The 17,980-nt window shown below is 32.1% G+C and overlaps 1 protein-coding gene and 1 long non-coding RNA gene across 3 annotated transcripts; one reads left to right on the top strand and one right to left on the bottom strand.

Moving 5' to 3' along the window:
• Positions 1–12,178: 12,178 nt before the first annotated feature.
• LOC126669568 (uncharacterized) lies at positions 12,179–12,896 on the top strand. The gene is made up of 3 exons (XR_007638507.2): positions 12,179–12,489; positions 12,611–12,675; positions 12,774–12,896. It is a non-coding gene; the product is annotated as an uncharacterized LOC126669568 (long non-coding RNA).
• A 647-nt stretch (positions 12,897–13,543) lies between these two features.
• On the bottom strand, positions 13,544–17,211 carry LOC126668006 (serine/threonine-protein kinase D6PKL2). 2 transcript variants are annotated; one of them, XM_050361193.2, is made up of 3 exons: positions 16,958–17,211; positions 15,193–16,218; positions 13,544–14,628 (listed from the first exon to the last, which is right to left on the bottom strand). In XM_050361193.2, exons 2-3 carry the CDS (start codon positions 16,083–16,085, stop codon positions 13,764–13,766), a joined length of 1,758 nt encoding a protein of 585 aa, XP_050217150.1. In that variant the 5' UTR covers positions 16,086–16,218; positions 16,958–17,211; the 3' UTR covers positions 13,544–13,763. The 2 variants fall into 2 exon arrangements, with proteins under 2 accessions (XP_050217150.1, XP_050217151.1); XM_050361194.2 differs by lacking the exon at positions 16,958–17,211 and adding an exon at positions 16,690–16,904.
• Between the last annotated feature and the right edge of the window lie 769 nt (positions 17,212–17,980).

The following is a 17,980-nucleotide window of genomic DNA, read 5'->3' as shown; positions in this document are numbered from 1 at the left end:
TCCCGAAGATTGGAATTATATCCACTTGCAACAAGCTTTCCTTAAGTTTGGAGTATCAGGAAGGGTTACCCTAGCAAGGAAGAAGAACATTAGGAATCGCAGATTTGGTTTCTTTCGCCCACATCCAGAGGAGGAATTTTCAACGGTCAGGTATCGTCTCAATCAGGTTAATATTGGCTATTATCGGATTAGGGCTTTCGAGTCCAAATATCCTCAAAGTCATCGAGTTCCATCACTCAGTCCCCCTTGGAAACTGCTCGTAACTCAGGTAATGGACTTAATGCTCAGAGAAAGATTGTGAATCCGGGTATTAGAGACAGAAGATCATATGCTCAGGTGATCTGTGATGAACCGATGAAATTTTCACCATCCCCAACCTCCTGCTCTGACCTACTGGTTTCTTTAATCGTCACAGTTAAAGATATTAAATCAATTCTGCATGCTGTTTCATTCCTTAAACAAAAAGGAATTGGGTTTGAAGCTATCTCATTCCTAGGAGGGTCCGAGCTTTTGATCAGATTTGAATCTATTCCAGCGAAATTGGGTTTTGAATCAATTACGTTCCCATCTCTTTTGGATTTCTTTGCTTCCTTTAAACAGTGTGATGCTTCCACTGTGAGTTCTGCCCGTTTTATTTGGCTCAATGTGGTGGGAATTCCAGTTTGTGCATGGGAGGAAATATTTTTCATGCAAATTGCTAGGCGTTATGGGGATTATATCACAGTTCATCCTTTGGTCTTCACCAAAGAGAGGCTTGATTCAGGATCAGTACTAATTTCTACGATTAAAGATTTCATCAAGGAATCAGTACCTATTTTGATAAACGGGAAGGAATTCACAATTCATATCTCAGAATCGGATATTCCAATTATGTTGGATGAAGATTTTTTTGATGATTCAAGCTCAGACTCTTCGGTTGAATCTTTGGGGAGTAAAAGATCACAGTCTGAACGTGATTTTGTTCCTAATCAAACACAAAATTCAGTAGAAGCAAAGGGATTTTCCGGAATGTCATCTCCAGCTTATGTTTTGGAAAAAACTGGGCCTGCTGCTGATGATTTTTCAACGGCACCAGGGGACGTCACTGTTACTGCTTCGATCAATGATGGAGGAGCTGGAACCTCTTTCAATGCCTTGGCGATTTTTGATTCAAACGCTCAGGTCTCTCCAGGGATTTCGACGCCTAAGGAATTTAATGGGTTTATTACGCAGAGGAAACGTAAGATTAAGAGAATTAATTCAGCAGGAAACTTGCTTTCTTTGTCACAAGTTAGAGGAAGTTCAGAATCTTCATTCTCAAATGGCAACACCAACAAGCGATCTGGAACTAATTCTGTCAATTCAGAAAAGCAAAGGGCTGAACAGGAAGCTAAAAATACTTGGGCTGTGGGGCTGAAACTAGGCTTATTCTCAGAGGACAATGAAACAGCGATATTAGAGCTGTTGTCGAAAGGAATTGCGAAGGACTTAGATAACAAGTTTTGACTTGTTGTTCTGTTCAACCAGGTTATAGCTTTTTATTATGTCACAAAATTTTAATTTTGTTTCTTGGAATTGCCGTGGTGGTTTGTCGTATGCTCGCAAGTCTCGTTTTATACGTTCTATGGTGTCGTCCCAAAATTTATCTCTTTTGGGTTTGGTTGAAACTAAAAAGGAATCGTTTGATGACTTTGGTATTCGATCACTTTGGCCTAATCTTGATTTTAATTATGCTTTTGTTCCTTCAATTGGTGCTTCGGGAGGTCTTATTTGTATTTGGAATCCGAAATTGATATGTCCGACTAGAATATTCAAAGCTAATAGATGGATTAGCTTGGACTTTCTTTGGGGTGATGTTAGCATTAGATTCATTCTTGTCTATGCTAGTAATTGTTCTCGTGAGCGTGCTCTTTTGTGGGGCGATATTCTTCCCGAGCTTTCCTCAGCTTATTTGTGTATTGTGGTTGGAGATTTTAATGATATTCTTGATCCGTCGGAAAGATTTAACTGTGATAGATTTTCTTCTTCTATGATGGATTTTACGGCTTTTATTTCAGACTCTTCGTTAGTTGAATGTACTCTACAAGGTCGCTTCTTTACTTGGCAAAACAGTATATCGAGGTCCAAGATCGATAGATGTTTCGTCTCCCCTACAGCTTTTGTTAGTTGGCCGAATTGTATCTTGAAGGCGCTTCCCAAATCTTATTCTGACCATATTCCTATTATGTTTAATTCAGATATGCCTAAGAATTGGGGTCCGAAACCTTTTAAATCAATAAATGCATGGTGGAGTCATTCAGATTTCAGCTCCTTTGTGGATTCAACTTGGAAATCTATCTCGTATAGGCTACCTAAAGCTAATCTTGTGGTTAAGCTTAGGGAGCTTAGAATTGCAATCCGGAAGTGGAATAGGGATATATTTGGAGATTTAAATGTCAAACTTGATGCAATAAAATCCGAAATTACGAACTTAGAAGGAAAAACAGATTTTCAAAGCTTGGATGATGGTGATATCTCTCGGCTGGGCAGTTTGAATTCTGAGTTTGAGCAGCTCTCAAAGCATCTTGAATCCCTATGGCATCAAAAATCTCGGCTCAATTGGAATCTTCATGGAGACAGAAATACAAAATATTTTCATGCAGTGGCTTCGGTTCATTCAAAAGGCAACTACATTTCAGAAATTATTGTTGACGGGATAAATTATAACTCTCCAGCGGATATCAAACAGCGAGTTCATACTTTTTACAAGGATTTATTTTCGCATGATCCCGTTATTAGTTTCTCTCTTGAAAGTCTACCTATTCGGTCATTATCAGTTGAGCAGGCTGATTTTATTTCGGTCCACTTCTCCGAGGAGGAAATTCATGCCACTTTATTAAGTTGTGATAGCAACAAAGCGCCGGGTCCGGATGGATTTAATTATTTCTTTTATAAGAAGGCTTGGAAATTCTTTAAACATGACATTGTCACTCTTTTTCAGGAATTCTTTACTTCAGCTACTTTTCCTGTGGGCTTGAACACTGCCTTTTTAGTTTTGATTTCAAAGTTTCAGGGAGCTTCAGACATCAAGGATTTCAGACCAATAAGTTTGATTAACGGGATTGTCAAATTGATCTCAAAAGTTCTTGCAAACAGACTGTCACCAATTCTGCCGTTGGTAATCTCAGAAAATCAGTTTGGTTTCATCAAAGGACGGAGTATTCATGACTGCCATATGATTGCTACGGAAATTATTCATCTTGTGAAACGTCGAAGAGAACAAGTTTTCTTAATCAAACTAGATTTCAGAAAAGCTTTCGACACAGTCTCTTGGAATTTCATCTTGTCCACTCTCCGAAGAATGAATTTCAGTTCAAAATGGATCAATTGGGTTTCCTCTATTTTTGATTCTGCTCAACTTTCGGTGCTTCTTAATGGTTGTCCGACTGATAATTTCTTTATGGGCAAGGGTGTTCGTCAAGGGGATCCGATATCTCCTATGCTATTTGTTCTGGCAGTAGAAAATTTGAGGGCAATTTTTTCAAAAGCAACCGATTTGGGGCTGCTTAATGGGGTTCATGTTGACGGTTTTCAAGATCCAGTTTCTATCCTGCAGTTTGCGGACGACACGCTCCTTTTTGTTCCGAATGATTTGCTTATGATTCAGAACTTACTTCGTATCTTGAGATGTTTCGAGTTGATTTCAGGACTCAAAGTTAATTTCCAAAAGTCCTCTATTATAGGTATAAATATTGATCCCATCACTGTTTTGAGAGTGTCTGATATTTTGAATTGCAAAGTGGAACAACTTCCAATCACTTATCTGGGACTTCCGTTGATGGATAGATCGATGGGCATCAGAGTTTGGGACCCGGTGGTTAATAATTTTACCTCTCAGCTATCGTTATGGCGAGGTAATCTTTTGTCGCCTGCAGGTAGACTTACTCTTATTAAGTCTGTGCTATGCAGCTTACCGGTGTATTATCTTGGTTCTTTTTGCATTCCACAATCTGTGGGGAATACTCTTGAGCGTATTATGCGGAGATTTTTGTGGAACGGTAATGTGGACAGTCAAGGCTATAGTAAAGTAGCATGGAATGATGTGTGTACTCCATTCATTGCAGGTGGTCTCAACATCACACCTCTACGTACCAAGAATACTAGCTTACTTTTGAAATGGTTGTGGAAATTGATGAACTGCGACAAGAATTCGCTCTGGTTTGTGGTTGTTTCGGCTAGCTCCACACTATCTTCTTGGTTTGATATTGAGTCGGCCAATGTCATTCGTTTTTCTCACATTTGGAAAGGAATTTACAAGTCTTGCGTGAAAGATAGGGCTGTTTGGAATTTGTTTTTAAATTCAGTCCAGTTAATTGTTGGTGATGGTCAATGTGCACGATTTTGGAAGGATCGCTGGTTGTCGGAGCCTCTTCATTTATTATTTCCGGACCTGTTCATTTTATGCAGAAAACGTGATGATTTTGTGGCCTCTTTCTATGATCAACAGCTTCAGAATTTCTGCCAATTTTCTTGGTACAGGCGGTTGCGAATCGGAGAACAAGAAAGGTTGGCTTCTTTGTTGAACTTGCTGCCACAGTCCTTCAATTTACAGCAGATTCCAGACGCATTTTCTTGGCACAGAGACAAGCAATACACGGCAGCAGCTATGGTAACAGAAATTACCTCTATTCGGACGGCTTCTCGACCTCAGGTTTCATTCCTTGCTCAGTTTATATGGAAGGAAACTTTACCTCCACGGGTTCAATTTTTCGTTTGGCTTCTAGCTAGAGACCGTATTTCATCAAAGGCAGTATTGGTTCGACGTGGTATTCTTCAAGTTGAGCAGTCTTCCTGCACTCTTTGCGACAACAACGAAACAGGGATTCACATTGAGTGCAACACATATTGGGTTGCTCCGTTTTCTCTTGAAAATTTCTTCTTGTTTTGGAATTCATTGGCAATTGGCAGGCATCGTATCTTGTGGCGGCTTATTTGGTACTTTGGAGTTTGGCATCTTTGGAAGGCTAGAAATAAACGGGTATTTAAGGATGAAGTGGAAAATCTCCATAGTCTAGTTTTCACGACTATTTGCAAAGCGGTGGATTTCTATCGAGCTAGGAATCATAGTTTCCCTTATAGTGCGAATGATGTATTTCGTTCTATCGATTTTTTCTGTAATTCTTAGTTGATCTTTGACTTTTTGCCTTCCACTTTTTTTTGTGGATGAGCTAATACACCTACTATTTATCTAAAAAAATATCCCAACTTTTCATCATGTGACATACATAGCATAAATGTCTGCAACGGCGTCGTTTTAGTCATTCACACGGCCAAAACATCATTTTTATGTAAAAAAAAAAACATCGCAAACCGGATTATAGAATAAAAAATTTGGAAAGGTTGGAATATTAGGTGAGATTTTTGTACATTGTGCTTAAATCGAAAAAGAACGTGAAAATTTGTGATATTTGATGAAAATAACTTTTTAATTGTAATTTGAAATTATATGCTATTATTAAATATATCCATGATTATTCTTATTTATTTATTCTTTTAAAAACAAATATATTCTTCTCATTTTAAAATAGAAATTCTATCATTGATTTGCTAATATTAAGAAACTTTTTTATTTATATGCTCATTCTAGATATATAAATCAATCCTTTCCAAGTTGACAATTAAAGAAAAGAGTGCACATGACATAGGCAGACCAACTAAAGCTCTTCACTTATATATTTATTGGAATCTCTCTATCACATAAATTATTAAGCATATGTAATGTAGTTCCAAAAGTTATTTTAGGTTTTTTAACTGAGTGTTTCACGTACTAATTACACATGTTAATTATTTTTCTAACAAAATTAATCAACTAATTTAATATTGGGTAAAAACAATTTGGTGGAATGTATTTGCCCACCTTAGGTGCTGGTAGAAAACCAGAAAAATAATCAAAAATGCCAAACTTAAATATTGTCTTTTTCGAAAATAAAACAAATAACAATAAAAAAAAATGTAATTCTAACTTATCATGTGAGGTATCTCAAAAGTTTCCTATAAAAGGAAAAGTGGGTATCCAAATGGAAGACTTTGTTGTGAGACCTTATTGTTGATGAGGCCATGTGTATACTTTGTGGCATCAAAAATATTTGCTTTTCTCTATTAAAAAATGGGATAATTACTAATAATCATAATTATTAGTTTTTCACAGATTTTTCTGCTGCTAAATATTTGTTCCTCCCTTTTGTACCTCCTTCTTTTTAAAGGAGACAGCGGCTCCTCCTTCTTTTTGAAGGAGGAACCATTTGTTACTCCTTTTTAAAGGAGGAACGATTTGTTATTCCTTCTTTTGAAGAAGGAATTACTGTCCTCCTTCCATCTGTTCTTCAGTTCGACGGTCTTCCGTCCGATAATTTTTATTTTTAAAATAAATTTATTTTGTTTTGTTTGAAAGATATTTTTTTTACAGTTTTTAATTATGAACATTTATTGATGTGGCTGTGTGGCGTGCCACATCAGCGCCACATGGATAAAATTATATAATTGGACATAATTAAAATGAAATTATACGTTTCGGAACAAATTGGATAAAATTAAAAAAATTAAATTTTTATGAAATTTTCACGAAAGTTTTTTTTTTTTATTATTTGGCCTTAATTAATTGAATATGGAATAACTAAAAAGGAGAAACCACAGTTTCAGCCTAAAATAAATTGCTCAACTTGTTGTTTTTTCTTTGCTAATGGTATAAATAAACTATCGGTTCCATATTGGTAGTCCTCAAAGGTTTTTATATGTATACAATTCTGTAAGAGTCAAAACAAAACAGCCATTAGATGGTTGAGAAAGATGGTCAATAGCATTTAAAAAAAAAAATTAATTGCAAATTAAATCACTAACTTTATCCTAATTTGTTACAACACGAATTTTAAAAGTTGATAATATCATTAACCAACTTTCATTTTTTGACAAGTTGGTACACCGATGTAAAAGAAGACGTGGACATTGTCATATAACGCCACATGTCGTCACATGATTGGTCGGTGTATTAATTTGTCAAAAAATGAAAGTTGGTTACTGATATTGTCAATTTTTAAAGTTTGTATTGTAATTACAAATTAGGGTAAAATTCGTGATTTAATTTGAAATTAACCTAAAAAGAATAGATAATATGTGTCCATTTAAAAGTGGAATTTTGACATATATATGGATCTAATTCTATGGTTTAAAACATCAAATATAAAATTCTAATTTTTTGCATTTTTTTATTTTATAGCTCAAATATGTCTTCTAGCAATTACAACCATACGCGACATCAATGTATATGTGTCTTTTTGTACATGATCTAACACTTTGATAATGTCACGTATGATCAAAATTGCAAAAAATTTAATTTAAACTAACGTGAAAACTTAGAGTTTTATATGTAACTTTTTAAATTATGAGATTTGATCGCGACAAACATCATTCGTTGGAATTTTATATGTCAATACCTCTTTAGATATTTATTGATATTATTTGTGATTATTTATCTGTTTTGTTTCACTTACAATAGAGAATAAAGAAGCGTATTATTATTATCATCATAATTAGATTAAATTTAAAAATGCAACTATAACAATTTTTTATATAAATAACTATAACAATTTTCAAATGTATTGTGCTCTTCTATATCAATACTCATCACTCATTATAACTTTATGAGATGATTTAGCTATTGATTCTTTTTTTTTCTTTTTTAACGATAATTCTTTTTCTTTTATTTATGGTTCCTCTAAGCAAATCATCACAAGAAGATGGGAATTCCATTGGTGAAAGAGGCATACCGTCCAAATTAAATAATACTTATAATTCCCACATGTTGGTTTTTAATTGTCAAGACCATATATTCCACAAATAAAAAATGATTAGCATCCACTTTAAAATGTCAACTAAGACCATAACTACACACTGACATATGAAAATTATAAATTTTTGGTTAGGGAGCCAAAATCTATAGATCCATCGCAATACAAGTATTTAAAAAAAATCTCAATTTCTAATAATATAAATTTATCATAATTTTCTTTAATTTATTACAGTATAATTTCTTACTTTTATTATATCTATTCAAACATGATTTAGAGTCTGAATTTTATAAATTGAATTTGAAGATGAAAAACTTTTTAAAATAAATTTACTGTTCATGAATAATTTGTTTTAATGAATAATTCATGAATAATTTGTTTTAATGAATAATTCATGAATAATTTGTTTTAATGAATAATTCATTATATTGTATTATATATATATATATCAGACATTACTAATATAATTAAATATATTCACAAATAATATAATAAATAAAACCTACTATTTACTAGTATATACTTGTATTGTACACTATAAGATTACATCTCTTGCCTCTAGGTGCCTAGAATGTTCCCATGTGACTACTAACTAAGGTTGTGTGAGAGTCTGTTTTGTCACCGAATCACACAGAACTGAATTAATAAAATCGAACCAAATTAATAAAATCGAACCAAATTAACTGTAATTGATTTTTTTTTGTTTTCATAAGCATAATCGAAATGAATTTTAACCGAATTATAATTGAACTAAAATAATTATTCGGTTAATTCAATTGATTGAATAGCCAAATTTCATTAAAAATAATTAATAAAAAAATTAATTATAGTATTAATTTGTAATTACATATTGATTTATTAGGCAATTAAGAAGAAGAAAAATTACAAAGTAAAAAAAGATAAAAAAGGAGGAGAGAGAAGAAGAAAGGGGGTGGATGTGTCAAAATGAGTTATTTTTGCAAATAAAAATAAGCCTAACTAGAGTATAATTAAAAACATTAAAAAAGAGAGTAAAAAATAATTTTCAAAATTGAGATATTAAGTGCAAATAACTTTAAAATTGAAGTCTTTTCTACAAATTCTTTTTTTGCAAATTGTCCATTTGAAAGCCCATTAGAAAGGCTCAAACCGAACTATCGAACCAAAATTGAATCGAACTAATCGATGAATTTTTGGTTTTAAATTATTTGGTTTTAGCTAAAAAATATCAATTTGGTTTTCAATATACATATAATTCGGCGTTGTTGGTTTTTGCAAATTACAAATTTGACAGAACTTAAATTACCGATGTACACTACTAATGGAATCACATTATTAGAACTTAATTTCACATAAATTAATAAAAAAATTAAAAGATATGGTTAGCATATCAAGAAAAATTTATTATATATTTAACCATTTTTTAGATTTAAAGAAAATTTATTATTTGGTATAATAAAAAATTCAACATTTTACAAAAACATCATTTTTTTAACTCCAATAAAATCATTTAGTTTCTATATAATAGTGGAAAACTTGAAAATCTGGTTTTTTATATACTCCCTCCATTCCATAAACATAGGAAAAAGGACTATTTTGGGCGTTTCAAATTATAGGCAAAATTACTATTTAATTTAAATAATACTAATATTAATCTTTATTAATTTCAACCACTTTTGTTGTAATCTATAAATCATCATTAATTACCATTTTATATAATATAAAAATTACTAACATATTTATCTTTTCAAAATTTAATTATAATTACATAATAATTATGTTTTTTATAATATAAATTAATAATATTTAAATAATTAAATAATTAAATTAAAATTATTATTGAAAATTAATAAAATATGATTGTTTTAACCATCATTTTTTAATTCATGTGCAAGTTTTATTTTTTATGAGACGGAGGGAGTTATATCTTATTAATGTAAAATTATTCTTATAAATCTATTAATTTTCTATTCAATCGAATTGATGAATTCTTGAAATGTATGAATTAAATTTCAATTCATACGATGCCTTGGAGGCTAATAAACTTTTGAAGTCACTAAATTCTTACTTGATTTTCAATTTTCAATTCTTATTTCTTATTTATTATTTTAAGTTACTAAGTTTTAATTGTTTGTTTAAAATTACAAAAACATTGATCTGTTTTACAGATGGGGCCACACGCAGGCCAGTAATCCAATTAGACACCAAGTTATTTATAAGTCAGTATTAATTTTGAAATAAAAAATATAGTAAGAAAATTAAAATCTTTTACACCAAAAAAATTATAACAAATATTTATTAATTTAATTACTAATAAAAATGATTCAAAGAAATTAAAGTCTTCAAAATTTTAGACTAATTGATATTATTTGAGAATTATTTCAAATAACAAAATTCAAATTTAATTAGCATTTAATTATTTAATGCATAACAATGGCGATTAATTAATTCAATTTTTTTAATTTGATATAGCAGAGTCTATATTTTGTAATTTTGTAAATTTTTTTTATTTTTTTATTGATAAATTTTATTATAATCGTTACCAGACTAAACGCTACGTTTTCTTTTTCATTTTAATTGCATATTTTATAAGATTGATAAATAAAATAAAAATATATTGGTTGAAATAAAATATTAACATAAAACATTTGTATTAAATAAATTATTTTTTAGTGTCCGGAAGATTTTTAACTCTGAAATTTCTATTTTTAAAACAGAAACTTTATCAAAAAATAAAATTAAAATGCATTATTCAAGGACCACATATTTAAAAAGAAAATAAGAATTGAGAAAATGACAGGATTTAGGTGGGGTTGCATTAGAGACTATAGAGTATATACCATCCAATGATGCCAAACTCGTACTATTCTCCTCATGTTATGTTTTTTTTGGTCTAAATCATGTATTCATTTTGGCTTAATATATAATTTAATCCTTAAATTATATTATTTTATTTTTGAGCTCTATAATTTTTTTTGTTTCTTATTGAAGTTTTTAACTTTCGATTTTATTATATTTAACCCCTCAAACCGTTCGTAAATGGCACATGCGCCGACGTGTACGAAAAGAGTTTGGATTTTATTATACTTGATCCTTAAACTGTACTATTTTGACCAATAATACCCCTTAATTAAAACAAAATTTTATTGCACATTTAAACTACTATTTTTTTTACCCATTTAGCCTCTCATACAATGTGTTGAGTTAAAAGAAAAGTATAAATATGTCCTTCATATTTATAATAAAGAGTGATGTCTTTTATATATCATTTAAATTTTCATTTAAGAATGCTTTAAAAAAATATGAACTTTAACGTGTTTTGTAATTTTGAACGAACTTGAAATATTCAGAATTGATTTAAAAGGTTTGAAATTGCAAAAAAACAAAAGTCGGTATCTTAAAATTTCAGAAATTGGAAGATCGTGTTAAATTTGCAAAACTAACTAAAAATTGTGAGTTTTTAAGCAATTAAGTCTCCATTTAATATCAACAAAGTCTAGTAAATTTATGATTGTTGAAATTTAAAAAGATATTTACATGTACAATAAGTAATATAATGTAATTATTTGATTACCTTTAAATTTTATTTATTTATTTTTACCATTTTCTTTCTAATTTCTATCGTCGTCAATTTATAAAAATATTTTAAAAATTTGAAATAAGCATATATTTTTTTAAAATTCTATGCCATTGTACATAAATTAATTTTACATACTTCTATGCATTCATGCTAAACACAGTATAGTTAAAAATTAAATAATTGTATTTTTGAGGAGGCTAAATAGATAAAAATTAAAATTTTAAATGTTTAATAGGACAAAAAAAATAGTTAAGGGGTGAAATGTAACATATATTTTTTTTTGTCAGATCATACGCTTACTCTTCATATTACTCTGTAACTACTTTTATTCCAGAACTAATACAATGATATTTTTTTTAAAAAAAAGTAGTTGATTTAAACCAAACTCAACCTTTTGCACTCTCCAATCTTTTCACCCATACATTTTTTATTGAATGATAAAGTTATCAATTAGAAATTGAAAATCATTAAAGTCTCATATAATCTTGATATCTAGAGTCATTGCTCCGATTAATCCGGACAGAAACAGATAAGAAATTATAGAACGATAAGGAGAATCTATTGTTTTAAAATGTATAGATGAGTTTCGTTTCTATAATTTGAACATATGATCATTGTGATCCTTGAGTTTGTGAATCATGACTAATTAACTAACATTCAACTATTTTTAGGGGTGAGCAAAAACTGAACCAAATCGAAAAACCGAACCAAACCGAACCGAAATTGAGAGTGGAGTGGTTAAAGTGGTTAAAACGGTTTGATTTGGTTTAAGATTTTCAAAATTTGCGGTTTTCGGTTTTGGTTTGGTTATAGGTCTCGGTTAACCGAACCGAACCGAAAAACCGAAATATCAATACTACGCCGTTTTTATCATTTATGCACACTACTATAAATACTCCTTTTAACACTGAAACCCTATTCATTACCCTGCCGCATCATCCCTTTCCCTTACCCAAACCCTAATTCCTCTCTTTCCCTTTTATTTTCTTTTTTATTTGCCTCTTTTATATTCTGTTGCTCTTATTTTTGCTCCTCCTTCCATCTATCTTCCTTATCAAGCGTGCTAATTCTTATCTTTTTCTCTACTTTTCGTTTCTCATCGAGCGTGCTAATGTTTTACATTTTACGGTGAGTTTTGACTATTTTAAGATCGCATCAGTTTATGTACTGTTGTTTATGTCTTTTTTTTTTTATCAATATTGGGTTTTTACCATGGATCTAACTTTTATGCTATGTTTTTTGATACGAGATTTGATATTTCAGCAAAAACACTGGATTATATGGAAGTTTTAGTTAAATTCTTAACATTTCAAGGTATAGATTTGAAATTTTATTGATTTTTATTTTGATTTTCGGTTATTTCTCGTTTCAATTACTTATCTTAATTAATTTCTTGTTTCAAATTTTTGCAGGATCTTCATTTGGCCACTCTCATATTGTTTTAGTTTTTGATATTTTGAATAGAATGTAAAATAATATGAGAAATTAGTAATGTATTTAAATCATATGTTAATATTAATTTTTATCTCTTTTTATGTAGATCTGTATTTAGATTTTTATGTTTTTTTTCAATGGTGAACCGAACGATCGAACCATGAAAACCATCCCTATTTTATGTGTTTCTATTTAATTTTTTTTATATGAGAACCGACCGAACCAAACCGTTTAAAACCGAAATTTCGGTTAACCGAACCGAAATAACCGCGAACCGTTTCAGTGGAGTTTGGTTTTTATTTTAATAGGGGTGGTTTGGTTCGGTTCTAGCAGTTCGCACACCAAACCGAACCGAACCGAACCGTGCTCACCCCTAACTATTTTAATCAATAATGAATACAATTTCTCTAAATATGATCATCGCAGCCCAGAAACGTGTTCATTTTATATAATTTACGAGCTCATCGACCTAAAATTAGAAAATATTATCCCTAATATACTAAATTGTCAAGCATGAATTAATTGACTTGACAGACAAGTTCAAAAACCGCAATGACCCTTTGCTGTTTTTTCTTCTCAAGAAAAATGTGGGATTTTAATGAAATCATTCACATTTATACCCCTGGTTATTATTAATTTCAGCACTGAAAAAAATTAAGTTCAGTTTTCTTGGAATAAGGTTTCTGAATCAAGAAGCAGTAAATATTCAATTTTAAAAGAAAAGAATTGGAATGGTATTATTATCATATGGGTAAAAATAGGATAATCATGTATTCACTTCAAGAAGAAACCAAATCCATGTTGTACATTGAGAGCATTCACAATTTCAGATAATATCCACCATATATGACTATAATCAATGGAAGAAATAAAAAATAAAACCCTAATTTCCACATATTCAATGTTGTAGAGACTACATACTGGCTATAGTGCAAGACAGGTGAAGCAACATTTGAACAATCAGACAGCTAAAAGAAATCAAACTCCAGATAATTATTTTTCTCAGTAGGAGCAGCAGCAGGAATACCTTTTCCACTTGTTGATGGTGGAGCCGGACTCCGCTCTATCTCCGGAATCTTTGGGATCTCTGGCGGACTGGCGCAACGAATCAATGCCCAGTTTACTCCTTCAAAGAAAGGATGCTGTTTGATCTCAGTGGCTCCTCGTTTATATGCCAACCGATGCTGCGGCTCTTTCACGAGCAATCCCCTTATTAGATCCCTTGCTGAGAAACTGACAACGGGCGAATCCGGAAATCGCAATGGTTGACCCACGACATTGAATAGAGTGGCCCTATTACCGGATCCTTTGAAAGGAGTTTTACCAAATAATAATTCGTACAGAAAGATACCAAAAGTCCACCAATCTACAGCACTTCCATGCCCTTCACCTTTGACGATTTCAGGGGCTAAGTATTCATGAGTTCCGACAAACGACATTGAACGAGCATCGGTTGGTTCTGCGATAAGCTCTGGCAATGGAGTGACTTGGTTCCCCATTTCATTTTTTGGTTTTCGATCTTTCTTTGATTTACTCCGAAAGAGTCGAGGGGTAAAACATGTTGTAGGAACCACACATGACGGCTGGATACAAGATGGCTGGATACAAGCGGGTTGAACACAATAAGCCGGGTTCTTCCGGAAAGGATCGCCTTCAGGTGCCGATGACTTTACTAATGTTGGACTTACTGCACAGCGGAGGGAAAGATCAAAGTCAGAAAGCATGATGTGTCCATCTTCACGAACAAGAACATTTTCTGGCTTAAGGTCACGGTAAACAATTCCGAGCATATGCAGATATTCCAAAGCAAGAAGAACCTCAGCTATATAGAACCTGAAATTAAAGATCAAAAGGCATGATTAATAAAAATCACAATTCTTGTCAATACGAAAAATCCCTTCAACATTATGTTTACTTCTACCTAATTTTAGTCAAATAAGCTATATCATACAGCCAATAAGATGCAGAATAGTTAGCAACTATAATTTCTCACAAGGTTCTAGAGTAATTGAATATTTTCCCGCTATCCATATACTTGCAAACAGCCAATTTAGCTATATGCGCACCCCCTCACTAAACTGCTTAGATTTCATATCCCTCTTCCCGGCTGTGCATGCAGGATCTCTATCTTTAGTATACTGAAAAAAATTAGATACCTCTACTAGTCGTGCAAACAGAAAAATCAACTTGAATACTACTAAATAAGAAGTAAGAAATAGTCGTGTCTAATTCTGATGAGATTAAATTATAAATTCGTGCAAGCAAAGAAAAGTCATTCCTTTGTAGACCATGCATCAAAACATTAAATATGCAAATAATCCTCACATACAGGTTAAATGAGTTTAAATCCAATGGCTCATTAAAGTCTATAGAGATTGCATAAGTTAAGGCCCATACTTCACCGCACGTTCAGAAAAATGCTTTCCAGGTTGCCTTTGTCGAAGAGTGTGTAGGTCACCTCCAGGGCAAAACTCCATAACCAAGCATGAGAATTTGTCAGTCTCAAAATGGGTATATAAAGTTGGAAGGAACGGATGGTCCAAGCTTTGCAATATTTCTCTTTCTGTTTGAGCTCGAAGAAGTTTCTTACGACTCGCTAAAGATGCTTTGTCCATAACCTTCATTGCAAAATAACACTTCGTCCCGTTTAACTCTGAGAGATACACACTTCCAATGTCCCCGCATCCCAACCTCTTTAGCAGTCTAAAATGGTTTACACCCAACGCCCCATCTTTTACACGAACAGCCTGAATCGCTTCCCAACGCATATCATTGGCTTTGTGAGGTTTATTGACACTGCTACTAAAGCTACTACATGTACTTTCATCACTGACATCGCTGCTCGTGCTCCCTCTGTTCACACTACTTTTCCCACTCTCAATAAAATCAGCTCGTTCATTAATCTTGGCACTTCCACTGGTCTTTGCAAGGCTACCAGTACCGTCACTAATCTTTGGTGAAATAAGGTCAAGTTCATGTTGTAAAATTTTGCTTTCTTGATCAGCACTCGTCCCTGGTGAGTATCGATCCTCGCTCACATCCCGACTCAAACAAGTTGGCCCTTGTTTTGAATCAACAAGAGCCACACCTGAAGATAACTTATCAGCTAAAATATTGACATTATCTGATTCATGAGAAATCGGCAAATTTGCATTCTCTATTGGAAGAACAGAAACCGGTTTTGTAATCTGCAAAGGCAAGGGCCTTTGCGATTTTCCTTCTGATGTCTGATCACTAATGACTTTTCTCTGCTTTTCGGGGGAAGTTCTAGTGCTGCTTTTGGAGGCCATTGAAAGGAACAAAAAAAATTATTACAAATATCAGAATGGGGAAACCCATTACGCAACACTAAGCATGACCACTCCTCCAGAACTTCTACTAAATTTCATCTTCAAATCCCTGAACAGCAGTATTGTAGATTTCCTACATTTCATCAAAGTTAAAAAAGATTGTTAAAAACATAAATTCTGCAGACTAGACTAAACATATAGAATACTGAAAACTAGGTTCGCCATCTAGATAGCACGGACACATCATTCAACCAACGGGTCCCGTTTCGGACACTTGATTTCGACACAAAATTTCATTCTTTTACACAGAAACATTAAAATAACACTGTTTCACCGTGTTCGTGCTACGGAGCCCATGGCCAATAAACAAGCAAAATAAGAGATGAATCAAGATTATCAATCATTACGCCAGTTGCATGATCCACGTAATAATTACACACAAATAGACATATATAGCAAGAATACTACATGGCATAAACCACTGTTACAAGCTCAAATCACTCCAAATCAAGAATTCAATTTACTGAAAAACTTAAATAAGAGAAGATTGACAGAGGACCCATATCAAATATGGCACTAAATTAATAAAAGCACTACACTTTACCTATTTTTTCCAGGAAAAGATAGAAACTTTCTATTAACAAACAAAGAAAGAAATTCAAGAACAACCCTTTAACAAGTATACAAAACCAACCACATACACAGATCTCAACTAAATAAAAAAACAGAAGAGACCCAATTGTCTGGATCCAAAGCTCCACAAAACCCAGAAGCTAAAAAAACAAGAGATGAGCAAAAATCAATGAAGCAAGCAAATTTAGAAAGAGCAGGTAAAACTGAAAACTTTAAAGGAAAGCAAGAGTGGGTTATACCTTATAATAGCTTTAAAAAGGAAGATCAAAGCTTTGGAAGTGGGGTTTGGAGCAGCAATTGTTAGTCTAAATACAGAGGACACTGATTGCAAAACTGTAGAGGGAGATAAATGAAAATGTGTGGAGAAAAGTGGGGTGGTTTGAGTTGAGAGTGAGTTTTGTGTTAGAAAAAGGAGTTTGGGTCTACCATGTAAAGAAGAAGAGGAAGAGGGGTCAAAGCTAAAGTGATCTGTTTTTTCATTTTCAATGCATTTCTTCTTTTTATTTACTTTTTTAATCCTAAACTTTTCATTTTTTTTCTTAATTTTTTTCTTCTGATGTTGGCCTTCCAAGCTGTCTCTCCACCTCTGTTTATTGAAAAAGATAGATAGGTACTTTCAATCAGGATGAGCATTGGGTCGGTTCAGTTAAAACCGAAACGACAATTTGAAAACCAAATTATTCGATCAATTAAAATTTTAATATTAAACCGACCGGATAAAATATTGTAATCAGTACCAAACAAACCGAATAAAATAAGAAGAAGAAAAAATTTAAACCAAATAGGACGATAATCCGGCCCGTTCGATTCAATTAATTAATTAATTTGTTTGTCGATATTTTTACTAACCCCTACTTCCATCATTGTTTAAAAATAGAATTGATGAATTAGCCAATGATTACTAGTTTCTGATTTAATTGTCAGTTGAACCAGTTGAATGAATTTATAAAAAATAATTGATTATAACTTGTATAGTATCATCTTAATATACACGATATATGGTCTATAACTCAAATGATGTAAGTGTTTATTTACAATCTATTAGAGCATCTCCATTGCATGTTGTATTTTTTATGCTATTTTTAGCATAAAATAAGATAAAATGCTACATATAGCACATATTATTAAAATTTGCTCCATTGCAAAATGCTAAACTAAATGCTAAATTTATAGTTTTATAAGTGATTATCATTATTGATGGCAAATCTGTAAATAATTTAGATATAATAAAATTTAGCATATGCTAAACTTTCTAACAAATT

Source organism: Mercurialis annua, linkage group LG2 (assembly GCF_937616625.2).
Source record: "Mercurialis annua linkage group LG2, ddMerAnnu1.2, whole genome shotgun sequence".
Lineage (NCBI taxonomy): Eukaryota > Viridiplantae > Streptophyta > Magnoliopsida > Malpighiales > Euphorbiaceae > Mercurialis > Mercurialis annua.
Note: the sequence above shows the minus strand (reverse complement) of the source record. Positions and strands in the feature narration are given on the sequence as shown.

Bases quoted from the DNA above. Each gene is read 5' to 3' on its own strand.
- LOC126668006 (XM_050361193.2), bottom strand. From the start codon at position 16,085: ATGGCCTCCAAAAGCAGCACTAGAACTTCCCCCGAAAAGCAGAGAAAA. The intron at 14,629-15,192 runs GTATGGGCCTTA...CTTTAATTTCAG, and splicing joins TTTTCTGAACGTGCGGTGAA to GTTCTATATAGCTGAGGTTC.